The sequence below is a fragment of the Podarcis muralis genome, chromosome 17 (genome assembly GCF_964188315.1).
Source record: "Podarcis muralis chromosome 17, rPodMur119.hap1.1, whole genome shotgun sequence".
Lineage (NCBI taxonomy): Eukaryota > Metazoa > Chordata > Lepidosauria > Squamata > Lacertidae > Podarcis > Podarcis muralis.
The window spans coordinates 37,911,805-37,933,093 of record NC_135671.1 but is presented as its reverse complement, the minus strand read 5'-3'; the positions used below and the strand labels follow the sequence as shown (position 1 = coordinate 37,933,093).

Sequence of the window (21,289 nt, the reverse complement as noted above, 5' to 3'; positions counted from 1 at the left end):
AGATGAGCGCCACAACCCCAGAGTCGGCCACGACTGGACCTAATGGTCAGGGGTCTCTTTACCTTTACGTTTAAGAGTTGTGAGATGGGACAGAAAGGTAAAGGTATCCTTTTACCTGACCGCTGAATGCTGCCCCAGCAAGACAACATACCTTCAGATGACATGAGCTCTAGAAATTTTATTTGAAATGTGAACAGAGAACCAAGATTTGTGGAAGTCTAGATTGTCTTTAGGCTGTTTCCTGTGTTGTAGCATGCAAGTGAAGAGCTATTCTTCCTTGGACGTTTTAAAGCAGACGTTGGATGGCTACCTGTCACGGATGCTTTAGCTGGGGTTGGACTAGATGACCATTGGGTCCCTTCCAATTCTATGATTTTGCCGTGGTACAAATGTACGTTCCCACAGACCAGGGAATCCCAAGCAATCAGAGGAAAGTCAGCAGGTGGCAGATCGACGGCATTGGCAGCCGATAATAGCACTAAAGTGCCTGTGCTGGGGCGGGGGTCTGGATCAATGCTGGTGGGGGGCAGGAAGGACCAGGGTATTTGCTGGGAGTGGGGCCAGTCGCTCATAATCAATCGTCTGGCCCAGGCGGCGGGATCAATAGACCTAGAGACGCCCGGGGCTCTTTGTGGGTAGGTAATTGATAGCAGCTCCCTTTGAGGGGCCAGCGTTCGGGTTGCGGTCGGATGTGGTGGCTGGAGCTGGGAGTGGCCTGGACAGCACTCTCAGAGGCTCTGGGAAGCAGAGCATTCAGTGTAACAGTTGGGGTTGAATTAGCACTGGCAAAACGGGTGTGCGCTCGGGAGGACCTGTGTGTGTGTGTGTGCACACGCGCGCGCGCGCATGCTACACACTAGAATCGAGCGAGAGAGCGGGGAGGGAACTTAGTGCTTTTCTCTTCTCTGCCTTTTGTCTTGACCCCATTGTCTTGGGTCTGGACAGGAAGTTGCACCCAGGGCTTGATTGTTCTCCAGGTCAGGACCACATTTCCTCTATTGCTTCCTGGCGTCACTGCCCCCCCCCCAACCTCCCTGCTAGCCATGTAAACAGAGCAGCACGCCTCCCCCCACCTTTCCTTTGGTACCAAGGAGCAATTAACTAGACTCTGGTTTCCATGGCAACTCAGAGCGCCCAGCAGGCTCTTTCATCTCCATCTTTCTCCCGCGGCTGCCCCAGGCAAGAGGAGGAGATGGAAGCCAGACTCCTGGGTTTTATCCTGTGCTCAGGACAGGGGTCTCGGGGGTGGGGGTGGGAAAGGTCACGTTTTTGGGGTCTCTGGGGGTAGAAAGAGCCTCTGTTCTCATGGTGGAAAGGGTTGTGTGTGGAGCCAAGATTGCGCCCCTAGTAATACTTGGGAATCAGTGGAATGGTAAGCTAGTGGGCTTACTTGTAAGTAAGCCTGCCTGGAGCAGGCGGGGGGGGGGGAAGCTACTTCTCTCCCTCCCCCACCCCCCAGTCTCTCATGTCTGCTATTTCAAATGTACACTGGTTATAATTTAGACCAGGGGTCGACATGGCTTACTGGGCATGGGCCGGATCACTCCCGCGGAGATTCTCTGTGGACCGGGCCGGCACAGCGTGACACTGGAAATCACATCTGCACATGTCCACGGTGCCAGAAATCGCTTCTGTGCATGCCCAGATGCCAAAAATCGCACCTGCACAGAATTGATTTTTGGTGTCTGGGCATGCACAGAAGCGATTTCTGGCACCGTGGACATGCGCAGACACGATTTCCGGCATCTGGGCATGTGCAGAAGCGATTTCTGGCACCGTGGACATGTGCAGACACGATTTCCGGCATCTGGGCATGTGCAGAAGCGATTTCCAGTGCTGCGGAAGAGGATCCCCGCGCCGTGATGTGCCGGTTTAGCGCAGCACGGGGGGACTCACTGAGCGGGTGGCTCGGTTTGGAGGCGGCGCATGAGCCAGTTAAGCGACCCTCATGGGCCGCTTCCAGCCCATGGGCCTTAGGTTGCCGACCTCTGATTTAGACTCCTATATCTCCTCTGCTTTCAGTCCTGCACTGGCAACGTTCAAAAGTGCATGGAAACAGTACAAGAAGTGTGTCAGTCAATGTGTCATTTTTAATACCCCATGCAAATGCCTTGCCTCTCTCCTGTAGGGCTGCCCTGAGCTGCTTCCTGGTGGCGAGATACTGATCCCAGTGGGAGTGTTGCAACCCATTACCCTGCGTGCCAAAAACCTTCCTCAGCCTCAGTCAGGACAGAAGAACTACGAGTGCGTCCTGGGCATCCAAGGCCGGCAGCAGAGAGTCCCGGCCGTGCGCTTCAATTCAAGCAGTGTGCAGTGCCAGAACACCTCGGTGAGACAGCCACACATTTTACGCCTGTATTTTGAATACCTCTTTGCCTTGTCCCCCAGCATTCTGCAGCCGCGAAGGCTGGAAACATTGTAATGGAAAAAGGAGATTCAGTGGCTCGCTGTTCTGGGGCCGCCACCGGTTTTTCTTCCCTGTGCTTCACTTCCCCGCTTCTTAACAGTTGTAAAATGCCTCCTTGTGCATCTGTGGCACAATCCGAACACATGTTTTAAGGGCAAGGACCAGAACCCATCCCAGCTGATGATGTTCCAGTGGTTGGAGTGTTGGGTTCAAGCCTTTGCTGTTGACTTGTTTTGACACGCCATCAAATGGCTAACTTTCTTGGCCTCAGTTGTCTGTTCGTATAATGGTAATAAAGGTAAAGGGACCCCTGACAATTAGGTCCAGTCACGGACGACTCTAGGGTTGCGGCATTCATCTCGCTTTATTGGCCGAGGGAGCTGGTGGCCAGCATGACTAAGCCGTTTCTGGCAAACCAGAGCAGCGCACGGAAACGCCGTTTCCCTTCCCGCAGGAGCGGTACCTATTTATCTACTTGCACATCGTGCTTTTCAAACTGCTAGGTTGGTAATAGTAGCCTAATTAACAGTATTGTACTCCTGTAATGATGAATAAGGTGCAAAACACAAAGCCTTCTGTACACTGAGCATTAGATTGCTTACATTTTTGCATATGAGCTTTAGCACGCTCCCAAAGTATAAAAAGCACCCCCCCTTTTTTTTAAAAAAAAGACAGTAACTCTCTCCTTTGTGAACCTCCATACCATCCCTGGCCATTGGCTATGTTGGCAGGAGATGAAGAGAGGTGGAGTCCAACAACATCTGGAGGGCCACAGGCTTGCCATCCTGCTCTTGCTCCGTGAGTAGAGGTGCCCAAACCTATGTATGTTCAGTGAGGTAGGAAGGTTTGCCAATGCAACCAAATCAGGGTGAACTCCCAACAAAATTTAGCAAAATGGGCGCAAACAGAAATGCAGTTTAGGGTGAGTAGCTAGAGAGATGCATGTTGGGTCAAAATAAATAAATAAAATATAACCGCATAAATGATGATGGACTAAATTGACTGTGAGTATCTAGGAAAGAGATTTAAAATCACAGTGGGAAAATGTACTTAATACTTCAACGTAGTGTACAGAAATAGTGGAAAGGGGGAAGGCTAATTCCATGTTAAGAACTGGCAAAGGGACTGAAAATAAGTCTGCAACTGCTGTAGTATACTGTGTGGAGTTATCACTCCATCTGAAAAAGGACATCACACATCTGGAAAAGGTTGAGAAAGGACAACTAAAACCTTAACTTGACTGAAGCACAAAGCTAAAGGGGATTTACAGAAGAGCTTTATAAAGCTAACTATAAAGCAGTTGGATAGTGAGATTTCCCTTTTTGCTCTCAAATAATTTTAGAACCCAATGAAATTCAGGGCATTGTCAGCATTTGAGCAGTACTTAGTAGTTAGTCCATTTTCCCTTCTTTGAATTAGATTGTAGTAGTTCATACCTGCACTTACTTGAGTTTGTACATTGAGAAGCAACTTTAGTCTTTCCTGTTCATACCTGTAGGTGTTCTCATTTTTGGTGTTTGTCTCTGCCTTCTAATTTTTTGATTCTGTTATGCCAATTAACTACCATCAGGGCATGTACATAGATAGCTGCAGGTATGTTGCTGCTGCTGCTGCTGCTGTTGTTGTTGTAAATTCTCAGTGAACACTTCTGTTGTACTCTGGGTTTTATTTTGAAAATCTGAGGGATCAAAAGAAATAGCCTTAGCCCCGTGTGTGTGTGTGTGTGTGTGTGTGTGTGTGTGTCTGGCTGCTTTGTCCTCTGTTCAAGAGTGCACTGAAAGTACTTACAAGCACAGCTGGAAAACACGCAAAAACACTGAGGCACTACTAGTAGGCATGGAAAGGGGAACAGAAAATGATTATTGATCCACCCACCCAAAACATCAGAAGGAATAATCTGCAACCCAAGTGAAGCAGTTTGGAGCCCAGTTTCCCCCAACTTGCCATATTTCCCCTTATTGAGTAAGCCCAAATTTTACAGATGGAAGGCATTGAGAATGACATTATTTGAGGGTAATGTCAAGTGGACTACACAGATTAAATGGCAGCCCAAACAGCTGCAAGAACATATTAGAGTGTAGAAAGTGGGATGAGGGTGAGTGAGGGAGACTGTTTCCTCCTCCTCTTGTAATACTGGAATTCAGGGTAATCCAATGAAATAGATGGACAGTAAATTCAGGACAAACAGAAGGAATTGCTTCTTTGTGTAATGCATAATTAACTTGTGGAATTTGCTGCCACACGATGTGGTGATAGCAGTTACGTTAAGATGGCTTTGAAAGGGGATTAGGGAGATTTATCCTCCATGAATTTATCAATGGCCATTGAATGACAGTTGCTGGGAGCAACTGCGCCGGAGGGCTATTACTTCCACGCTCTGCTTGTAAGCTTCCCATAAGTTGTACCACTGTGGGGATGATGGTGCTGGGCTAAATCAAGATGCCGGACCTTTAGCCTAATCCAGCAGGGCTTTTGCCTCTTGAGTGCCAGGTGCTTGATGCAATCAAAAGGGGAGAACTCTTGCTTTCAGTGCCTAATGAGCTGCTGCCCTCATGGAGTGCCTTTGAACTCCCAGAGGCATCTGGCGGGTTGGCTGGCTGGCTGGCTGGCCGGCCACTGTTGAGTAGTTCCTGTGCTGTGAGATTTGGAAGTGTAAATCTAAATGAATAACGATTTGAACTAGCTATACTAAAAGAGTGAAGAGAAACATGCAGATTTATCCTCCAACAATCCTTAGCTTTGTAGGACCCACTTCCAGAGCTGGCCAGAGTCAGGCCCACCACCCTCACCTTTGCTTCCTAATCAAAACTGGCTGTGTTTATGTGGGGCGCCCACTGGATGCTCCACCGAGGTTTCCCTCTGCTGTTTATAACCTAATACTGCACTCTGTAATCCTTTCCCCGTGGCTATTATTAACAAAGGTTGGTTCTCTCCCCCCCCCCCCCCCCCACATTGGACCATTTGTCTTCCACAAATGGTGAGTGGGCAAATTGGAAGAACTTTCCCAGTGGGTGTGGGCTTACCCTATAGATGATGAGTCCCATATTACAAAAGAGACATTGCTTCTGAGGGCAGGGGAGCTATTGGTTGAAGTAGCAGCAACGCTTAAACAAAAAAACAAATTCTTGGCCACTTCATGCTTATGATAAACCCACCCAGCTGAAAGTTCTGGATTTTTACCTGTCCCAAAGATTAATGCCATCTTGGGATAATGTGTGTGTGTGTTTTGCCCCAACACCCTGAAAGTAACAAAAACATCTAGGCTATTAATGATTTCGGTCTGCAAAGAGGGTCAAGGGGATTCTGGCTGCTGTGCAATGGAAATAGGGCGAGCATCCTCCTTTTTTCACTGCTTCTCCTTGGGGTCTAGCTACTCCTCTTTTTTCCCCTAGCTGCTGCCCCTTTCCTATCCAAGACCACCCAAGTTCCCATATCAACGTGCCCTTGAGTCTGAGATTGCTGAAATTAAATGCTTAAAGTTGACCCACGGAGAAGGAGCTGTCATCTAAGACTTGACCTAAGACTATACTCAGTCTGCCCTCTTTGCCTGCCTTTTTATTTGGCATTCTTTCAGGGGGCGGCTCTGCTGGTCAGTTTCCTCCTCCTTAGACTCAGTTTTGCCCTTGTAGAACTCGGCAGGCAAGACGGTGGCGTCCAAACTAGAATGAGCTGGTTCTGTCTGTCATTGGTGCTATCTCCACCCACTGTTGGTCTCCCTGGCTTCCACCCTACTAGTCTTGGTGGGCACAGACCACCACAGGTTCTACCTCCCCTGTTGGAAGTAGCATGCTTCTGAATACCAGTTCCTGGAAATCACAGGTGGGGAGAGAACTGTTGCACACAGGTTCTGCTAGCAGGCTTTCCATAGGCTTCTGGTTGGCCCTTGTGAGCCCTTGGACTAGATGGGCCATTGGCCATCAGGGCTCTTATATTCTTACAAAGGACCAACCTGGCTTGCATTTCCAATCCAGATGAGGCAAGCTGGGCTAGCTCATCTTAGTTATGTCCTCCTAGAATCTCGTTTAAGTATCAAAAGGAGGTCAAATAGGAGGATTTATTGTAGTCTATAAGAGTTCCATCTTCCTCTCCAGGTTCATGTATTGCAGAGCCTTCATTCTGAGTGTTTGTTGGGTAGTTGGGGCACAACAAAGGTTCTATTAGTGTACTGACCACTCAGCTTGCTGCCTGATATTTGCCTTGCCTGATTTGAAGGAGGTAGTCTTGGACCTTTAGTGGCGAGGCTCAGGACCTTATGGCAACCATGAGAACCACCAGGCTATTCCCAGAATGTTTTGTACCCAATTCATTTGATATTCTTCATGTGATGTTCTTTGTTGAGGGTGAACTGATAGCGGTCCTTGGGTTGAGGGATTTCTTGGCTGTTTCCCAGTCATGGGCAAATCACTTACCTGGTGGTGACTCCAGTCCTCTGCAAGAGGGGAGTGAGAATGGGGGCAAGGAGGTTGGGCCAACTCCAAAAGCTGATGAATCCAAGCAGTTTCCTGACAGCCCTTCTCCTGGAATACAGAGGAGGTTGGGGTGATGAAGCAATAGGGATGCTCGCTGGAATGTGAGTGGAGAGGAACTTGGAATGAGACTGAACAAATCCAGGCTACAGCTCATTTTAGAGGCTCCCTCGTGGCAGCGATGGCAGCAAACAAAAACTAATTTTCTGCCACTGTTGTATCTCTGCTGAGCCATTCAGCAGAGCCTGTGTTGAGTGGACAGAAATCTTCTGCATTTAGGTCCCCAGGGTGATTGTAATGAACCCTTGGTAGCCTGTTGAGATTTATCTGCCAAGCACTTCACCAGTAAAAATTGCTCTCATCTTCTCCAACTTAGATGACACTTTAGATCCAGTGTAAGTGCTAGAAGTTGGGCATTTAGATTGGAATTTCTAGCGACAGACAGACAAAAAAAACAAACAATCATCTTATTATCAGGGATTATTTGGTATGAGTTTGTGGGGAAGATCTCCCCCTTCCTTTGTTCTCCTCTTGGGTTGCTTCTGTGGGGTTTGGCATTTTCTCCTCCTGGTGACTTCTGTTTCTATTAATATTGGCATTTGGCAGGAAACTACCTCACTTCTGCACATTTCATTGTCGTGAGATTAGGCTGTCATGTATTTTTTTGGTGAGGTTTTACAGTCTTCTTCGCGGTGACTCATACATTTCTGCTGTAGCTGCTGAGGTAGCATTTTCAGCCTGAGGAATGGTGATCAGACTGAGAGGGCTTATATGTCTTTTGCGTTTGGGGTTAGGTTCTGATCCCTGTGGTGCTTTGCAGTAAAGGGAACATGGGCTGGTTTGGTGCCAGGCGTTGAGTACTGTTGGGAAACTGACTTTTATCTGATCCGCAGACACTTTTGGGCAGCGGCCGCGGCGGGATGGTGGTGGTAGTATATGTGCACAGAGAATTTCAGGAGGATAGCTTTGGTTTGAAGGTTCATCAGAGTCTGATACCAGCTACTGCATCCCGTCTGCACAAGGATTCCTCTTGCACTAAGAGACTTGCCCTCTGTCCCCCTATGCAGACCCAGAACCCTGCCCAAATCTGTTCCAGAGGGTTGGAAGAGATTTAGGGGCTGCTTGTGGGGGGAAGATCGGGAGAATGTTTGGTTGTGAAAGGAGCTGACAGAACAAAAACTTAGTACTGTGTTGGGTTTCATCCCGGTCTCCAATCTGGATAAAAATTCACAGATAATAATTATAGGTGGTTTTCAAGCCATTTCGAATTCATGATTGCCTGGTTCAGACATTGGGTCCTACAATGCACACCTTTGCGTGGAGCTATGCCCAAACCCTAGGCCGTGTGCATGATGCATGAATGGTATTTTTGCCTTATGCATACATTTAAAGAAAATGTATGGGCATAAAGGTGTATGGAGGTGGCATGAAACTGTGAGCAGCCCCTCACATGGCTCTGTGGCCATTGGGGTCTGCCTCCATGTGCACCACCAGCCTTCCCATGTGGAGCAGGAAAGTTTGGTGGATGTTTGGTTGAACATATGGGGAGGATTACAGTGGTACCCGGGTTACAGATGCTTCAGGTTACAGACGCTTCAGGTTACAGACTCTGCTAACCCAGAAATATTACCTCAGGTTAAGAACTTTGCTTCAGGATGTGAACAGAAATCGTGCTCCGGCGGCACAGCAGCAGCGGGAGGCCCCATTAGCTAAAGTGGTCTTCAGGTTAGGAACAGTTTCAGCTTAAGAACAGACCTCCAGAACGAATTAAGTACGTACCCCGAGGTACCGCTATATTGTTATTTGTATGTTCAGGTGAATGTGTGACTAGTCCCCAATGCTGAGAAGTTTGGGGTAGACTCAGTGGGGATGCTGAGGGTTAGGCTATCAGGTGCAGTCGTGCACCCCTGTTTATGCCAGCAAAATGGAGCTCTTGTGTCCAAATTGTGGCCTTGGTTTTTGAAGGTCCCCCCCACCTTGGGACATGGTGAACTGAGATATGAATATGTCAGAGGTTTCCTAAAGCCAGGTCCACAAGCCAAAATTACTTCTGTAGGAATGGTGAGAATCTACCTATAATGGTTGCAAGTTGGGAACCATATTCCTTTCCCTCCCCACCCGTTTACAACTCTCCTCCAAAACTGTAGCATGTAACTGCATCAGTACATGGCTTGGCTTGCTTGTCTGAGCTAACTTAAGCTATTTGCTCTGCAGGCACCTCACAGAGGTTCACCTGCTCTCAGTATTGGGGTACCATGGAAGTCTGAGGCAGGTAGTGAATGGATGTCCTTCCGTTTGGCTCATTTCAGGGCAGCAAGTCTAGAAGGAGTGATTAATGGTGTTTTTGGGTGCTGCTTGGCAGCAAAGGCTTTATCTTCCTTCCCACCTTCCTCCTCTCCACTTAATTAACACTGTTGCATTTCTGTATGTTAAGTGGTATGGAAACACTGACGGAATGGAATGAAGGATTCCACGTTGCTTTTTTTTTAATAAGGATTAAAGAGTCTCTTCTTTTGGCTGGGGCAGAAATAAACAGCAGGACTTACTGAAGATCTGTGTTGGCAACTTGTTCTGTTTACTTTTAACATGCATTAATGATGTGAGAGAGGATGGACCGACTCTAAAGAGGCTCAAATGTTCTGCAGGCGATGCAGAATAATTCCAGCTGGCAAAGTACAAAGAAGGCTGCAGAGATGTGTCGAAAATAAAAATAAAAGTAAACCAGGTGGCTGAGGAACAAAATGGCTGAGAACACAGAGGGTTGATATAGCAGCAAAGTTATAGATATGATGCAGAGAAGATTTTACTTTTCTACATCTGTGTCCCTAGTCAACAAGTTACTTCAAATACAGTGGTACCTCGGGTTACATACGCTTCAGGTTACATACGCTTCAGGTTAAAGACTCTGCTAACCCAAAAATAGTACCTGGGGTTAAGAACTTTGCTTCAGGATGAGAACAGAAATCGTGCAGCGGCAGCAGGAGGCCCCATTAGCTAAAGTGGTGTCTCAGGTTAAGAACAGTTTCAGGTTAAGAACAGACCTCCAGAACAAATTAAGTTCTTAACCCGAGGTACCACTGTACTTGGAGAAAAGACTGGGGAGCGACACTTGTTGCCATTGCCTCCATGCCTCCCTGTTACCTCAGGACAGGCAGTTGTGGGGGCTGGATATGGTGCAAGGGATGCCCCCACCTTCGGACCCCTAATGTTCATTTATTTTATTAAACAAGATTTATATACCACTTAAATCAGCAACAACAAAAAACCATGTGTGGTGCACATAAAGCAATATGGAATTTACATAAGAAAATGCCAATAAAATCAACCCTCCGACAAACCAATAGGTATACAATTGATCAAAATATAAATAAAGTTTTAAAGTTTTAAAACAAGTGCACACAATAAAATTACATGCCTGGGTATTGTTGTCTTATTTAGGTGTGTGCTTGTTAGTTTAAAACTAATGTTTTCCCACTGGGGAAAGGAGATTGTACTCAGGAAAATTATCAACATGCTGTAGCTGCCAAAAACTGCCGGAGAATCCCGAGAAAGGGATAAAAAGTATTATGAACACAGTGAAGCAGCCAGAACTTGAATACTGTGCATTTTGCATCCTGGGCAATGTCTGTCAAGCTCTTGCCGAACTGCATACTGTATTTTTCTGTGTATAAGACACCACCATGTATAAGACAACTCCTGTTTTTTTTGAACCCCAAATTAAGAAATCAATATTTTAAACTAGGGTTGCCAAAACTATGCTTGGCTGGCTGATGAGACCGGCGGCAGCAGCAGTGCTTTGGTTTGTGGTGGGTTTTGCTGCAAATTGTTGTTTCCTCAAGCTGCTGCTGTTGTTGCTGCTGCTGCTGCAGCCCGGGGTTTAAATGGTGGAGCTGAGCGCCTCGCTGCTGCCGAACAAACAGTGACAGCTACTGGGCAAGCACCGCCTTCAGCTCGCAGGGCCCTGCTGCCGGGGGAGCTTCAACTGAGCCGGCTGGGCTCCTCTCGCTCGCCATGTCCGGGGATGGTCAGTAGCTGCGGAAAGTTCTTGAGCTTTTTTGGGCGACCGCCCTGAAAGTTGTTAAGCTTTCTTTGTCCAAGCGGGCAAACTGCAACCCCCAATCGCCCCGCCGAATGCGTGCTCCAGCCCACCCAAGCCAAAACCCCATTCGTGTATAAGACGACCCCCAATACTTTACTAAATTTTAAAGCAACAAAACATAATCTTATACACTGAAAAATACGGTAGTTTTATAGCACCAGGTCAGTTGCTTTAGCTTTGTTTTACTTTCAGTTCAGATTGTTAGCAGCACGTCCAGACAGGAGCTAGGAAAACCCCTGCTTTGATTCTTAAAAGTTTTCATCCCTTCATTGCTGGGTCTTTGTAGGATTACTATACGGCCTGTGGAGTTCTGGCCAGCACATCTTAGAAAGGACTTTTTGGCTTTCTGATGTGATCAAAGCAAGCCCCATCTTCCCCTTCCCAAGTCAAGAAAAGAACCATTTGCCCTCCCCAGTCCTCATCACTCATCTGCTAGGCAGGGAGATGGTTTGGCTGACGGAGCTCAACACCTCGACAAGAAACACGTCAGAAATGAGAAAGGAGAGAAATGGGGGACACACAAGGCCATGCAGCCTGGAGAGTGGATCCCATGAAAGCTGCAAATTCTCACTTTAAATAGTGATCTACCGTACTTCATTGGTGCTGGCATGCTTTGGCTCCTGGACAAGTAATAACAACACATAAATGTATTTATAAAGCGATTGTGTGGCTTCTTCCCATTTGTCACTGCTCCGTAGCTCATTTGGCAACAGCACCTTTTTAAAAAGCAAGCTGTAGTCCTGGAATTGGGGGGGGGGGGTTTAAAACTGTAAAAAATAATATTTATGGAAATTCTGAAGCTATGGGGGTAAATGTGGAGGGGGGCTGGGGAAATTTGGGGAAAATGTGTTACGTATAACTTAGTTTACTATAGAATTATCATGCATGGAATATGAGAAGTTTAGTTGATTCAGACAATTACAAATTGAATTTTGGGTTTTTGTGAGACCCCATGAATCCAGAGTTTGAGGGTCTATGACTCCGTTTATGGGGTGCTGCTAAACACAGGGTTTTTGCTGCAAAACTTTTGCCAAACAGTGGCACCAGTTTGGAGTAAATATGACAGCGATCGGCTTTGGTGTTAACCCTGGGTTTGAGCGTCTTTTGCTCCATTTGTGGGGCGCTGCAAAACATTGCCAAACTTTGGCGCTGATTTGGAGTGAATCGAGTGACATTGGCTTTTTGGGTGAGCCTTTGACCCCTGGGTTTGATGTATCAGTTTCTCAATTTGTGGGGCACTACAAAAAGCGGCGGCGGGGGGGGGGGGGTTGTTGCAAAACAACTGCAAAAACTATGGCACCAGTTTCAAGGGGGTCCCATATTTTGGGATTTTTAGTTAATGAAGCTTGGCAGCAAAACTTTTTTGCTCTATACCAGGCATAAGCAAACTCGGCCTTCCAGATGTTTTTGAGACTACAATTCCCATCATCCCTGACCACTGGTCCTGTTAGCTAGGGATGATGGGAGTTGTAGTCCCAAAACATCTGGAGGGCCGAGTTTGCCTATGCCTGCTCTATACTTTCTCCCACTCCAATTCTTTGGGAGGATAGAAACAGAGCCACCAAGTATACCAACAAGAGGAAGGCCACAAGCAAAGAAGGAATTAAATCCTCCTTCTGTCTCTTGTGATAATGGCAGTGCCCTCCAAGAAACAGAAATGTGCCTGGCTCTTGCAGTTCAGGGTCGTACTCTCAGTGTACAGCTCAGCAATTGCTTGTCCTCGGTGTACAGAAATTGTAATGATCTGATACTGTACATAGTCTTATGTAAAAGTCTTTCTGTTATACAGTTCTAGAAATCATTTGGGGCTATTAAATGCATGAACACCTTTGCTTAAACATTGTTTTTATCCTTTTAAAAGAAAACAAAAGCTTGGGGGGGGGGGGAATTGAGGACCTGCCCCTCACAAATTCCCCGTTCCTCCCACCAGGGCCTTCATGCCTCTAGACCCAGGGGTCAGCAGCCTAAGGCCCAAGGGCCACAGGCATCCCATGGGGGTCATTTAACCGGCCCACAAGCCGCCCCTGAACCGAGCTGCCCGCTCGGCGAGTCCCCGTGCGCTGTGCTAAACTGGCACAGCGTCTGCGCATGCTCAGATGCCGAAAATTGTGTCTGCGCAGACACCGGAAATTGTGGCTGTGCGCGTTCATGCACGCATGTGCAATCCAGCCCACAGAGGGATTTCTGCTGGAGTGAACCAGCCCAGGTGAGGTAAACCTTGCCGACCCCTGCTCTAGGCTCTATAGATGTTATTGGACTCCCAACTAACATCATCCCCAGCCAGCATGACCAACATCTGGAAGGACCTACAGGTCCTGCTCCAAACAAGGTTTCCTGGTTTGTGCCTGTAGGCTCTGTGTATGCGTGCAATATAAATATGTAATATGGGGATTATAGGAAAGCTTCTGCTTCCTTTGGCAGCTGTCGATAAATCCCTACAGAGGCCAACTCACATGCTGAGAACCCAGGAAGTGCTAACAGTGCAAGAAGTGGGGTTATGATCCAGATTCAGTAGATTAGCAAGTAGGTCCTTTGCACCTAGGGTGACCGTTTACTCAACACCAACAAAGAGGGTAAAGGAGGACACAGCCTAAATAAAATGTGCAAATATTAAAATGATCACTACAGTTTAAATAGAACTACAATGCATGTCTCCATACTGGGGAAGATGATAGCTGGGTTGACCTGTGTGCTTCCTCAGTGTGCTGTCCTGATGCTCGCTGTTGATGGGCAACTTCAAGGCCATTCCTCTCCAAGTCCAATTTAAAGATGCACATGAAGGGAGATTTCATCTAGGTCTTTGTCTTTAAACAGGACTCAGAGCAGGCAGCGCTTCAGACAGAGGACTGTCCTCTGTAAAGCAGGGTGTGTTGCTGCTGCCCTAGTCTGAATGTTGAGCCTTAAGGGGGATTGGCAGGCTCTTAAGTACAGCTCATGCTTCCTAGGTGGCAAGGCAGTTGGTGTTCTGTCTGATTCTGGGGAGGTGCCCCCTTTTAGGTTTTCCCAATGTGTATTTCTGAATAGGGATCCCCATCCCCATTTGATATTGTTTGCATTTCAATGAGAAACTCCCTGATTTGCACTTCTCAAACTAATGTACAGACCAACACACAAATATCCTTTGAACTTTACCCTTCTCCAAAGTTTGTTCTGCCATTGAGAGCCAGTGTGGTGTAGTGGTTAAGAGCAGTGGACTCGTAATCTGGTGAACTGGGTTCAATTCCCTGCTCCTCCACATGCAGCTGCTGGGTGACCTTGGGCCAGTCACACTTCTCTGAAGTCTCTCAGCCCCACTCACCTCACAGAGTGTTTGTTGTGGGGGAGGAAGGGAAAGGAGAATGTTAGCCACTTTGAGACTCCTTCGGGTAGTGATAAAGTGGGATATCAAATTCAAACTCCTCCTCTTCTTCTTCATTCCCTAGCAACCAGTGTGTGTGAAAATGCATATATTAGAGAAAAGTTTGCATTAAAGAACAACATATAAAAATGCATTATATTGGGGGAATTGCTTTTTTAAAAATGGGCATATTTGTCAAAACTGCATACAAAAAGGTATATTTTAGGAGAATTTCACCCTAACATGCTGACAAATTTTCATGATGGTTCATTTTTAAATGCAAATTATTGTTGCAGAAATGTGGAAAACTCAATTTAAGATTGGGAAAATGAGAAACGGAAATTGACAGGTGAAATTCAGACCCAAGGAGAAAAAATATTGTTATTAGGAATTTATGCTCCAAATGACGGGAAATCGGAATTTTTCAAGAAGCTGCATGAGACTTTGCTGGACTATCTGGACTATGCTAACATCATAATGATGGGAGACATGAATGGAGTGGTGTCTACACATATGGATAAGTCTTACAACCAAAATTTAACATCAGACGGCAGACTGCCTAAAACTTTTTTTGAAATGACTGACAATCTGGATTTGATTGATATATGGAGGACAAAGAACCCCCTAGGTAAAGAAGGCACTTTCTTCTCTGAGGCCCACCTGTCCTGGTCAAGGATCGACCAAATCTGGACCTCCAGGGGGCTGGCACCCAAGACCAAAAAGGTGGAAATCTGCCCAAAAACATGCTCCGACCACAACGCCTTGAAAATAGAACTCAGATTAACTCAACCCGGTTCCTTCAGATGGAGAATGAATGACACACTACTAAGAGATCAAGAGATTGTGAAAAAGGCCCAAAAAACACTAAAGGACTACTTTGAGATAAATCTGAACACTACAGTAGAAAAAAGAACAATCTGGGACGCAAGCAAAGCTGTTATGAGAGGGTTTCTGATACAACAGAATACAATTAAAAGGAAGCTCTGGAATGGAAAGAAAGATAAAATATTGGAGAAAATACACCAAGGAGAGGAAAAATTGAGAACCAAACCAAAGTCAAAGGAGCTGCTGAGAGAAATTAAATTCCATCAAGCAGAATATTCAAAATTGATTAACCAGGAGATTGAATGGAAAATAAAACAGATGAAGCAAAGATCTTTTGAATCAGCAAACAAATGTGGAAAGCTGCTAGCTTGGCAGCTGAAAAAAAGACAAAAGTTAAATACGATAACAAATCTAGAGATTGAAGGAAGGATGGTACAGAAACCAGAAGAAATTAGGAAGTGTTTCCACAGATATTTCAAAGAACTTTATACACAGGGGCCGCAGAAAGAATCTGAGATAGATCAATTTTTAAAGATAAATGGACTATCAAAAATAACTCAAGATAAAAGATCAATCTTGAACTCTACAATAACTACTCAGGAAATTGAAGGTGCCATTCAGAACATGCAACTAGGCAAATCTCCAGGCCCGGACGGGCTTACTTCCAAATACTACAAGACTTTGAAGGATTATTTGATACAACCTTTGTTGGAGGTATGTAACCAGATTTTGGATGGGAAGAGGGCACCAGAAACGTGGAAAGAAGCCTTCATCACATTGATACCTAAGACAGAATCTGAAAAGACTCAGCTCAAGAACTACCGCCCCATCTCACTCCTGAATGTGGATTACAAAATTTTTGCAGACATTTTGGCAAGTAGACTTAAAAAAGTTTTAAATGAAGTAATTCACAAAGACCAAGCAGGCTTTCTCCCTGGTAGACATTTATATGAGAATACCAGAAACATCATTGATATTTTGGAACTTTTACAAACCAACATGAACACAAGGGCGGTGTTAATCTTTATTGATGCGGAGAAAGCATTTGACAATATATCTTGGAGGTTCATGAAGAAAAACTTGGAAGGGATGGGAGTGGGGCGGGGGTTTGAAAATGGGTTACGAGCAATTTATTCAGAGCAAAAGGCTAAATTAATAGTGAACAATGTGGTGACGGAGGAGTTTAAAATTGAAAAAGGGACACGACAAGGGTGCCCTCTATCCCCTCTTTTATTCATTTCAGTCCTGGAGGTGCTATTGAATATGATAAGGAAGGACCGGTTGGTACAAGGGATAGAGGTCGGAGTGAAACAATATAAATTGAAAGCTTTTGCAGATGATCTAGTTTTGACACTGCAGGAGCCAGAATCCAGTACAAAAAGAGCTCTTGAACTTATATCTGAGTTTGGTCGGGTGGCGGGATTTAAGTTGAACAAACAAAAAACCAAGGTTTTGACCAAGAATTTGACACCTACAGAAACAGAGGGGTTTCAGAGAGAAACAGAACTGAATGTGGTAAAAAAAGTGAAGTACCTAGGGATCAATTTGTCTTCCAAAAATTTGAATTTATTTAAGGACAACTATGAAAAATGTTGGTCGGAAGTTAAGAAGGATTTAGAAATTTGGTCAAGATTGAAACTTTCCTTGTTGGGAAGGATTGCAGCAATAAAAATGAATGTGTTGCCGAAAATGTTATTTTTGTTTCAAACCCTACAGATCGTGGACAGAGTGGAATGTTTTGGAAAATGGCAGAAGGATATATCTAGGTTTGTCTGGCAGGGCAAAAAGCCCCGAATAAAGTATAAAATATTAACAGACTCAAAAGAAAGAGGGGGGTTTGCCCTGCCGGATTTGAGGTTGTATTATGAAGCTGCAGCCTTCTGCTGGTTGAAAGATTGGTTTTTGCTAGAAAACACCGATGTCCTAGATCTGGAAGGTTTTGATAATGCTTTTGGCTGGCACGCATACCTATGGTATGACAAGGTTAAAGTTCACAAATTGTTTAAAAGCCATATTGTCAGAAAAGCAATTTTTGCAGTCTGGACGAAATATAAAGACTTATTAGAGAGTAAAACACCGAGGTGGCTGTCACCGGTGGAGGCCAAGGCTCAAAAAAGACCCAATATGGAGGCCTACTGGCCGAAATATTGGGAATTAATTGAAAAAATTGGAGACAGTTGGAAGTTGCAGAGCCAGGATAAACTAAAAAACAAGGTGCGAGATTGGTTACATTATGCTCAAATGCAAGAGGTTTTTAAAATGGATAAAAAAGTTGGTTTCCAGGAGGAGAAATCGAAACTAGAGACAGAATTGTTAGAACCAAAGACCAAGATTCTATCTAGAATGTATAACTTGCTGCTTATGTGGAACACACAGGACGAGTTAGTTAAATCTGCTATGATAAAATGGGCACAGGATGTTGGACATAATATTATGTTTGAAGACTGGGAGAGGTTATGGAACACCGGAATGAAATTCACGGCATGTAGTGCCTTGAAGGAAAACATTATGAAAATGATATACCGGTGGTACATGACCCCAGTCAAGTTAGCTAAGATACATCACCTGTCTGACAATAAATGTTGGAAGTGTAAGGAAGCAGAGGGGACTTTCTTCCATCTCTGGTGGACCTGCCCAAAAGTGAAGACCTTCTGGGAAATGATTTATAATGAATTGAAAAAGGTATTTAGGTATACCTTTCCCAAGAAACCAGAGGCCTTCCTGCTGGGCATGGTAGACCAGAAAATGCCAAAGAAAGACAGAACCTTGTTTATGTATGCCAGCACAGCAGCAAGAATACTTATTGCTAAGAGCTGGAAGACACAAGATTTGCCCACGCTGGAGGAATGGCAGAAGCAGTTGATGGACTACATGGAGATAGCTGAACTGACCGGCAGAATCCGAGATCTGGATAAAGAAACAATCGAGGAGGACTGGAAAAAATTTAAAGACTATTTGCAAAAATACTACAAGCTGTATGAATCTTAAGATAGTGCATGATTAGGAAAAGTTATGCTTTAGCAATCATGATTAAGTAAATTGTAAAATAAGTGATAAAAGAGAAAATGAGACAATTTGAATCGAACATGTTATGTTTATTTTAAAGGTATGGAAACTGAGATACAATATATCGAATTTGGGTACATAACATTTGAAAGTTACAATAAGGCATGAAATAAGGTAACAAAATGCTGACATGCTTAATTTAAAGAACGCAGAATCGGAAGGGGTGGGGAAGTCCAAGTTGTTTTTTTTTTTGTTGTTGTTAAAAAAAGGGGAAAATTTGTTTCTTGCAATTATGTTATTTGTTTGTAACCTATAAAACTATGGAAAGAAACGCAATAAAAAATCTATAAAAAAAAAAGGAAATTGACAGGTGAATCAATTCCTAGTATTTTGCCCTCTCATACATTTGTGACCCATCTCTTTCCCACAGTACTGGTATGACAGTGATGACCTGGGGGAATTGCCGCTGGATTTTGATGTCATTTGGGATGGAGACTTCGCCATTGACAAGCCACCAGGGTTCAAAGGTATGAGCCCTAGATGCAGAGTGTGTAGATTAGCGTTTGTACTAATGGGGGTGCTTTAGGTCTGATTTTTCATGAATCACTTTCCAGTTTTGTAAAATGAACATTTTGTTACGGAGAAACCTTACACAGTGATAGTTGGAATGCAGTACACCAGGGCACATCAGTGCTGTCCCAAAACTTTTTGCAGCCTGAAGAACAGAAATGCCCCTTCTCAACCAGTGGCAGAGGAAGCCTCTTGGGCACCTGGGGCGATGCGCCCAGAGGTGGGGCGAACTGCCCATAGGGGCAGGGTGAACTGCCCATAGGGGCAGGGTGAACTGTGCCACATGGGGCTAAGGATGGGGTGACTGCGCAGCATGGACAGAGGCAGAGCTAGTGGCGGTGTGCGTCCCAGGGATGACACATGGGGCGGACCGATCTGTTCTCAACACCCACCCACCAGCACTGCTAAGGCCAACACGTTTTTCTTTTCTTTTTTACTATTCAGTCACCAATTTCCTGCCTTCATCTATCACTCCTTCCCTACTTCTGGTGCTGCCTAAAACAAGTGACTTAACCCTGCTGTATGTATGGTAAAGCCATCTCTGGAAGGTAGAGAAGCTGCCTTAAACTGTACCCAACTGTTGGTCCATCTACCTTAGTTTTGTCCACACATCCTGCTAGAATCTTCCCAGGGTCTTAGACTGGACATATTTTTGCTGGCCTATCTGGATCTGCTGGGGATTTAAACCTGGGGCTTTACTCATACAGAGCAGATGCTGTACCCCTGAGCTTCAGCCCTGCATCTTGGTTGACCCTGGTGTGATAATTTCTAGCCCGGGTGCATTCAAAGACACAGTTGCATTAAGAAGCTAACCTATTAAAACGTTGATGGTGATTCTGCCATGTTAAGCATGCAGCTGAATCTTGGCCCACACTGCATGGTTTAGATTGCCAGCATAGGTGGAGGGATCTTTGAGGGAGGTGGCAATCTGGTGCATTGAGAAGAGAGGAAGTTCCTTTCATTTCATCTCCTTTTTGTTCTTCCCTCTCCCCAGCTCTGTTGTACAAGTGTTCAGCCCAGCGCTCCAGCTGTGGGCTCTGCCTCAAGTCAGACCCGCGCTATGAGTGTGGATGGTGTGTTCCAGAACGCCGTTGTCTCTTGCGCCCTCACTGCCCTACTTCCCGGCAGAATTGGGTGCCACCTGGACGGCGGGGGGCCCGCTGCACCCACCCCCGCATCACCCAGGTAAGAAAAACTACTTAGCGGTTCTCTTAAAGGTAAAGGAACCCCTGACCATTAGGTCCAGTTGCGGACGACTCTGGGGTTGTGGTGCTCATCTCGCTTTATTGGCCAAGGGAGCCGGCGTACAGCTTCCGGGTCATGTGGCCAGCATGACTAAGCCGCTTCTGGCAAACCAGAGCAGCATACGGAAACACCATTTACCTTCCTGCCAGAATGGTACCTATTTATCTACTTGCACTTCATGCTTTCGAACTGCTAGGTTGGCAGGAGCAGGGACCAAGCAATGGGAGCTCACCCTGTCACGGGGATTCGAACCGCCGACCTTCTGATCGGCAAGTCCTAGGCTCTGTGGTTTAACCCACAGCGCCACCCGCATTCTCTTACTGTGGTGTTTTTTCCTTCTTTTTTGGAACCCCTGCAAACCTCGCTGGGTTCCCTCCCCCCAATGAGCAGCCTTCCTCTCTCTTCCCCTCCCACCCCCAATCTCTCTGCAGGTGTTGCCATTGACTGGCCCCAAGGAAGGTGGGACACGAGTGACAGTTTGGGGAGAGAACCTGGGGCTTCATTTCTTCGAGGTGGGGGTCCGTGTGGCAGGCGTGCGCTGCACTTCTCTCTCTGCTGAATACATCAGCGCTGAGAGGTTGGTGAGGGTTTTCTGAAAACACTGGGTGCTGGTGGAGGAGGAGCCTGTGGGGTGCTGTCAAGGGAAGGTGTAGAACAGGGAATTTGGGTAGGAGCAAAACTGCAAAAACAACTGTGTGGTTCATGGTCTCTCACTTAACACCGCCTCTTGGACCTGGTGGTGCATTTAATGGCAGAACTCTGTGAATGCAGCTCCTTCACTCCTCCCTTTGTACTTACACAAGGATTCCCCAGTTAACCAGAGTATCTCTTTTTCCCAGAATGTAAGAAACTCTGATCGGCAGCTTTGGAACAAGCCCAGGATCATAAAGTACACTTTATGGCAGAGTGCCTTTTAGTTATAGCACTTGGTTCTCGTGCATTTGTGAGCCAGGGCTTCCAGGCAGGTTTGTCATATTAACTAAAAACAAAATAATATCTAAGAAGGGAGGCTGCAGGGTTGCAAAATCGGAAGAATGAAAAGGAGCCAATACAGTGAACTAAAGAGCACACTGTTGTACTTGATGAAGCTATCATTTTAATATTCACACTTTCTGATCAGACCAGAAAGATTTATGTTGCAAGAAAGGACAATAAATTAGTCTCTCCCCCCCACGCCCCCCAGTGTCATCCCTGCATGTTCCACTCATTTGAATTTAGACATGTTTATCTAAATGTTTCCCTCTTAAACTCCAGAAACAAGGTTCCCATGCCCAGATTCTCTCACTTTGGTAAAACTGGTCTAAACTACCAATAATGGGTTTTCTTGGGGGTTA

The 21,289-nt window shown here is 45.7% G+C and overlaps 1 protein-coding gene across 7 annotated transcripts in view; it reads left to right on the top strand.

The window, feature by feature from the left end:
- PLXNA3 (plexin A3) overlaps window positions 1-21,289 on the top strand; it is a 91,734-nt gene that overhangs the window by 29,626 nt on the left and 40,819 nt on the right. For all 7 annotated transcript variants that reach the window (XR_013391107.1, XR_013391106.1, XM_028711720.2 and 4 more), the window contains exons 10-13: window positions 2,129-2,329; window positions 18,571-18,667; window positions 19,705-19,895; window positions 20,387-20,532. Coding sequence is in view for 5 of the 7 variants with exons in the window: in XM_028711720.2 (XP_028567553.2) it covers window positions 2,129-2,329; window positions 18,571-18,667; window positions 19,705-19,895; window positions 20,387-20,532 (635 nt within the window). In the remaining 2 variants the exon portion in view is untranslated. The remainder of the gene's footprint in view (window positions 1-2,128; window positions 2,330-18,570; window positions 18,668-19,704; window positions 19,896-20,386; window positions 20,533-21,289) is intronic.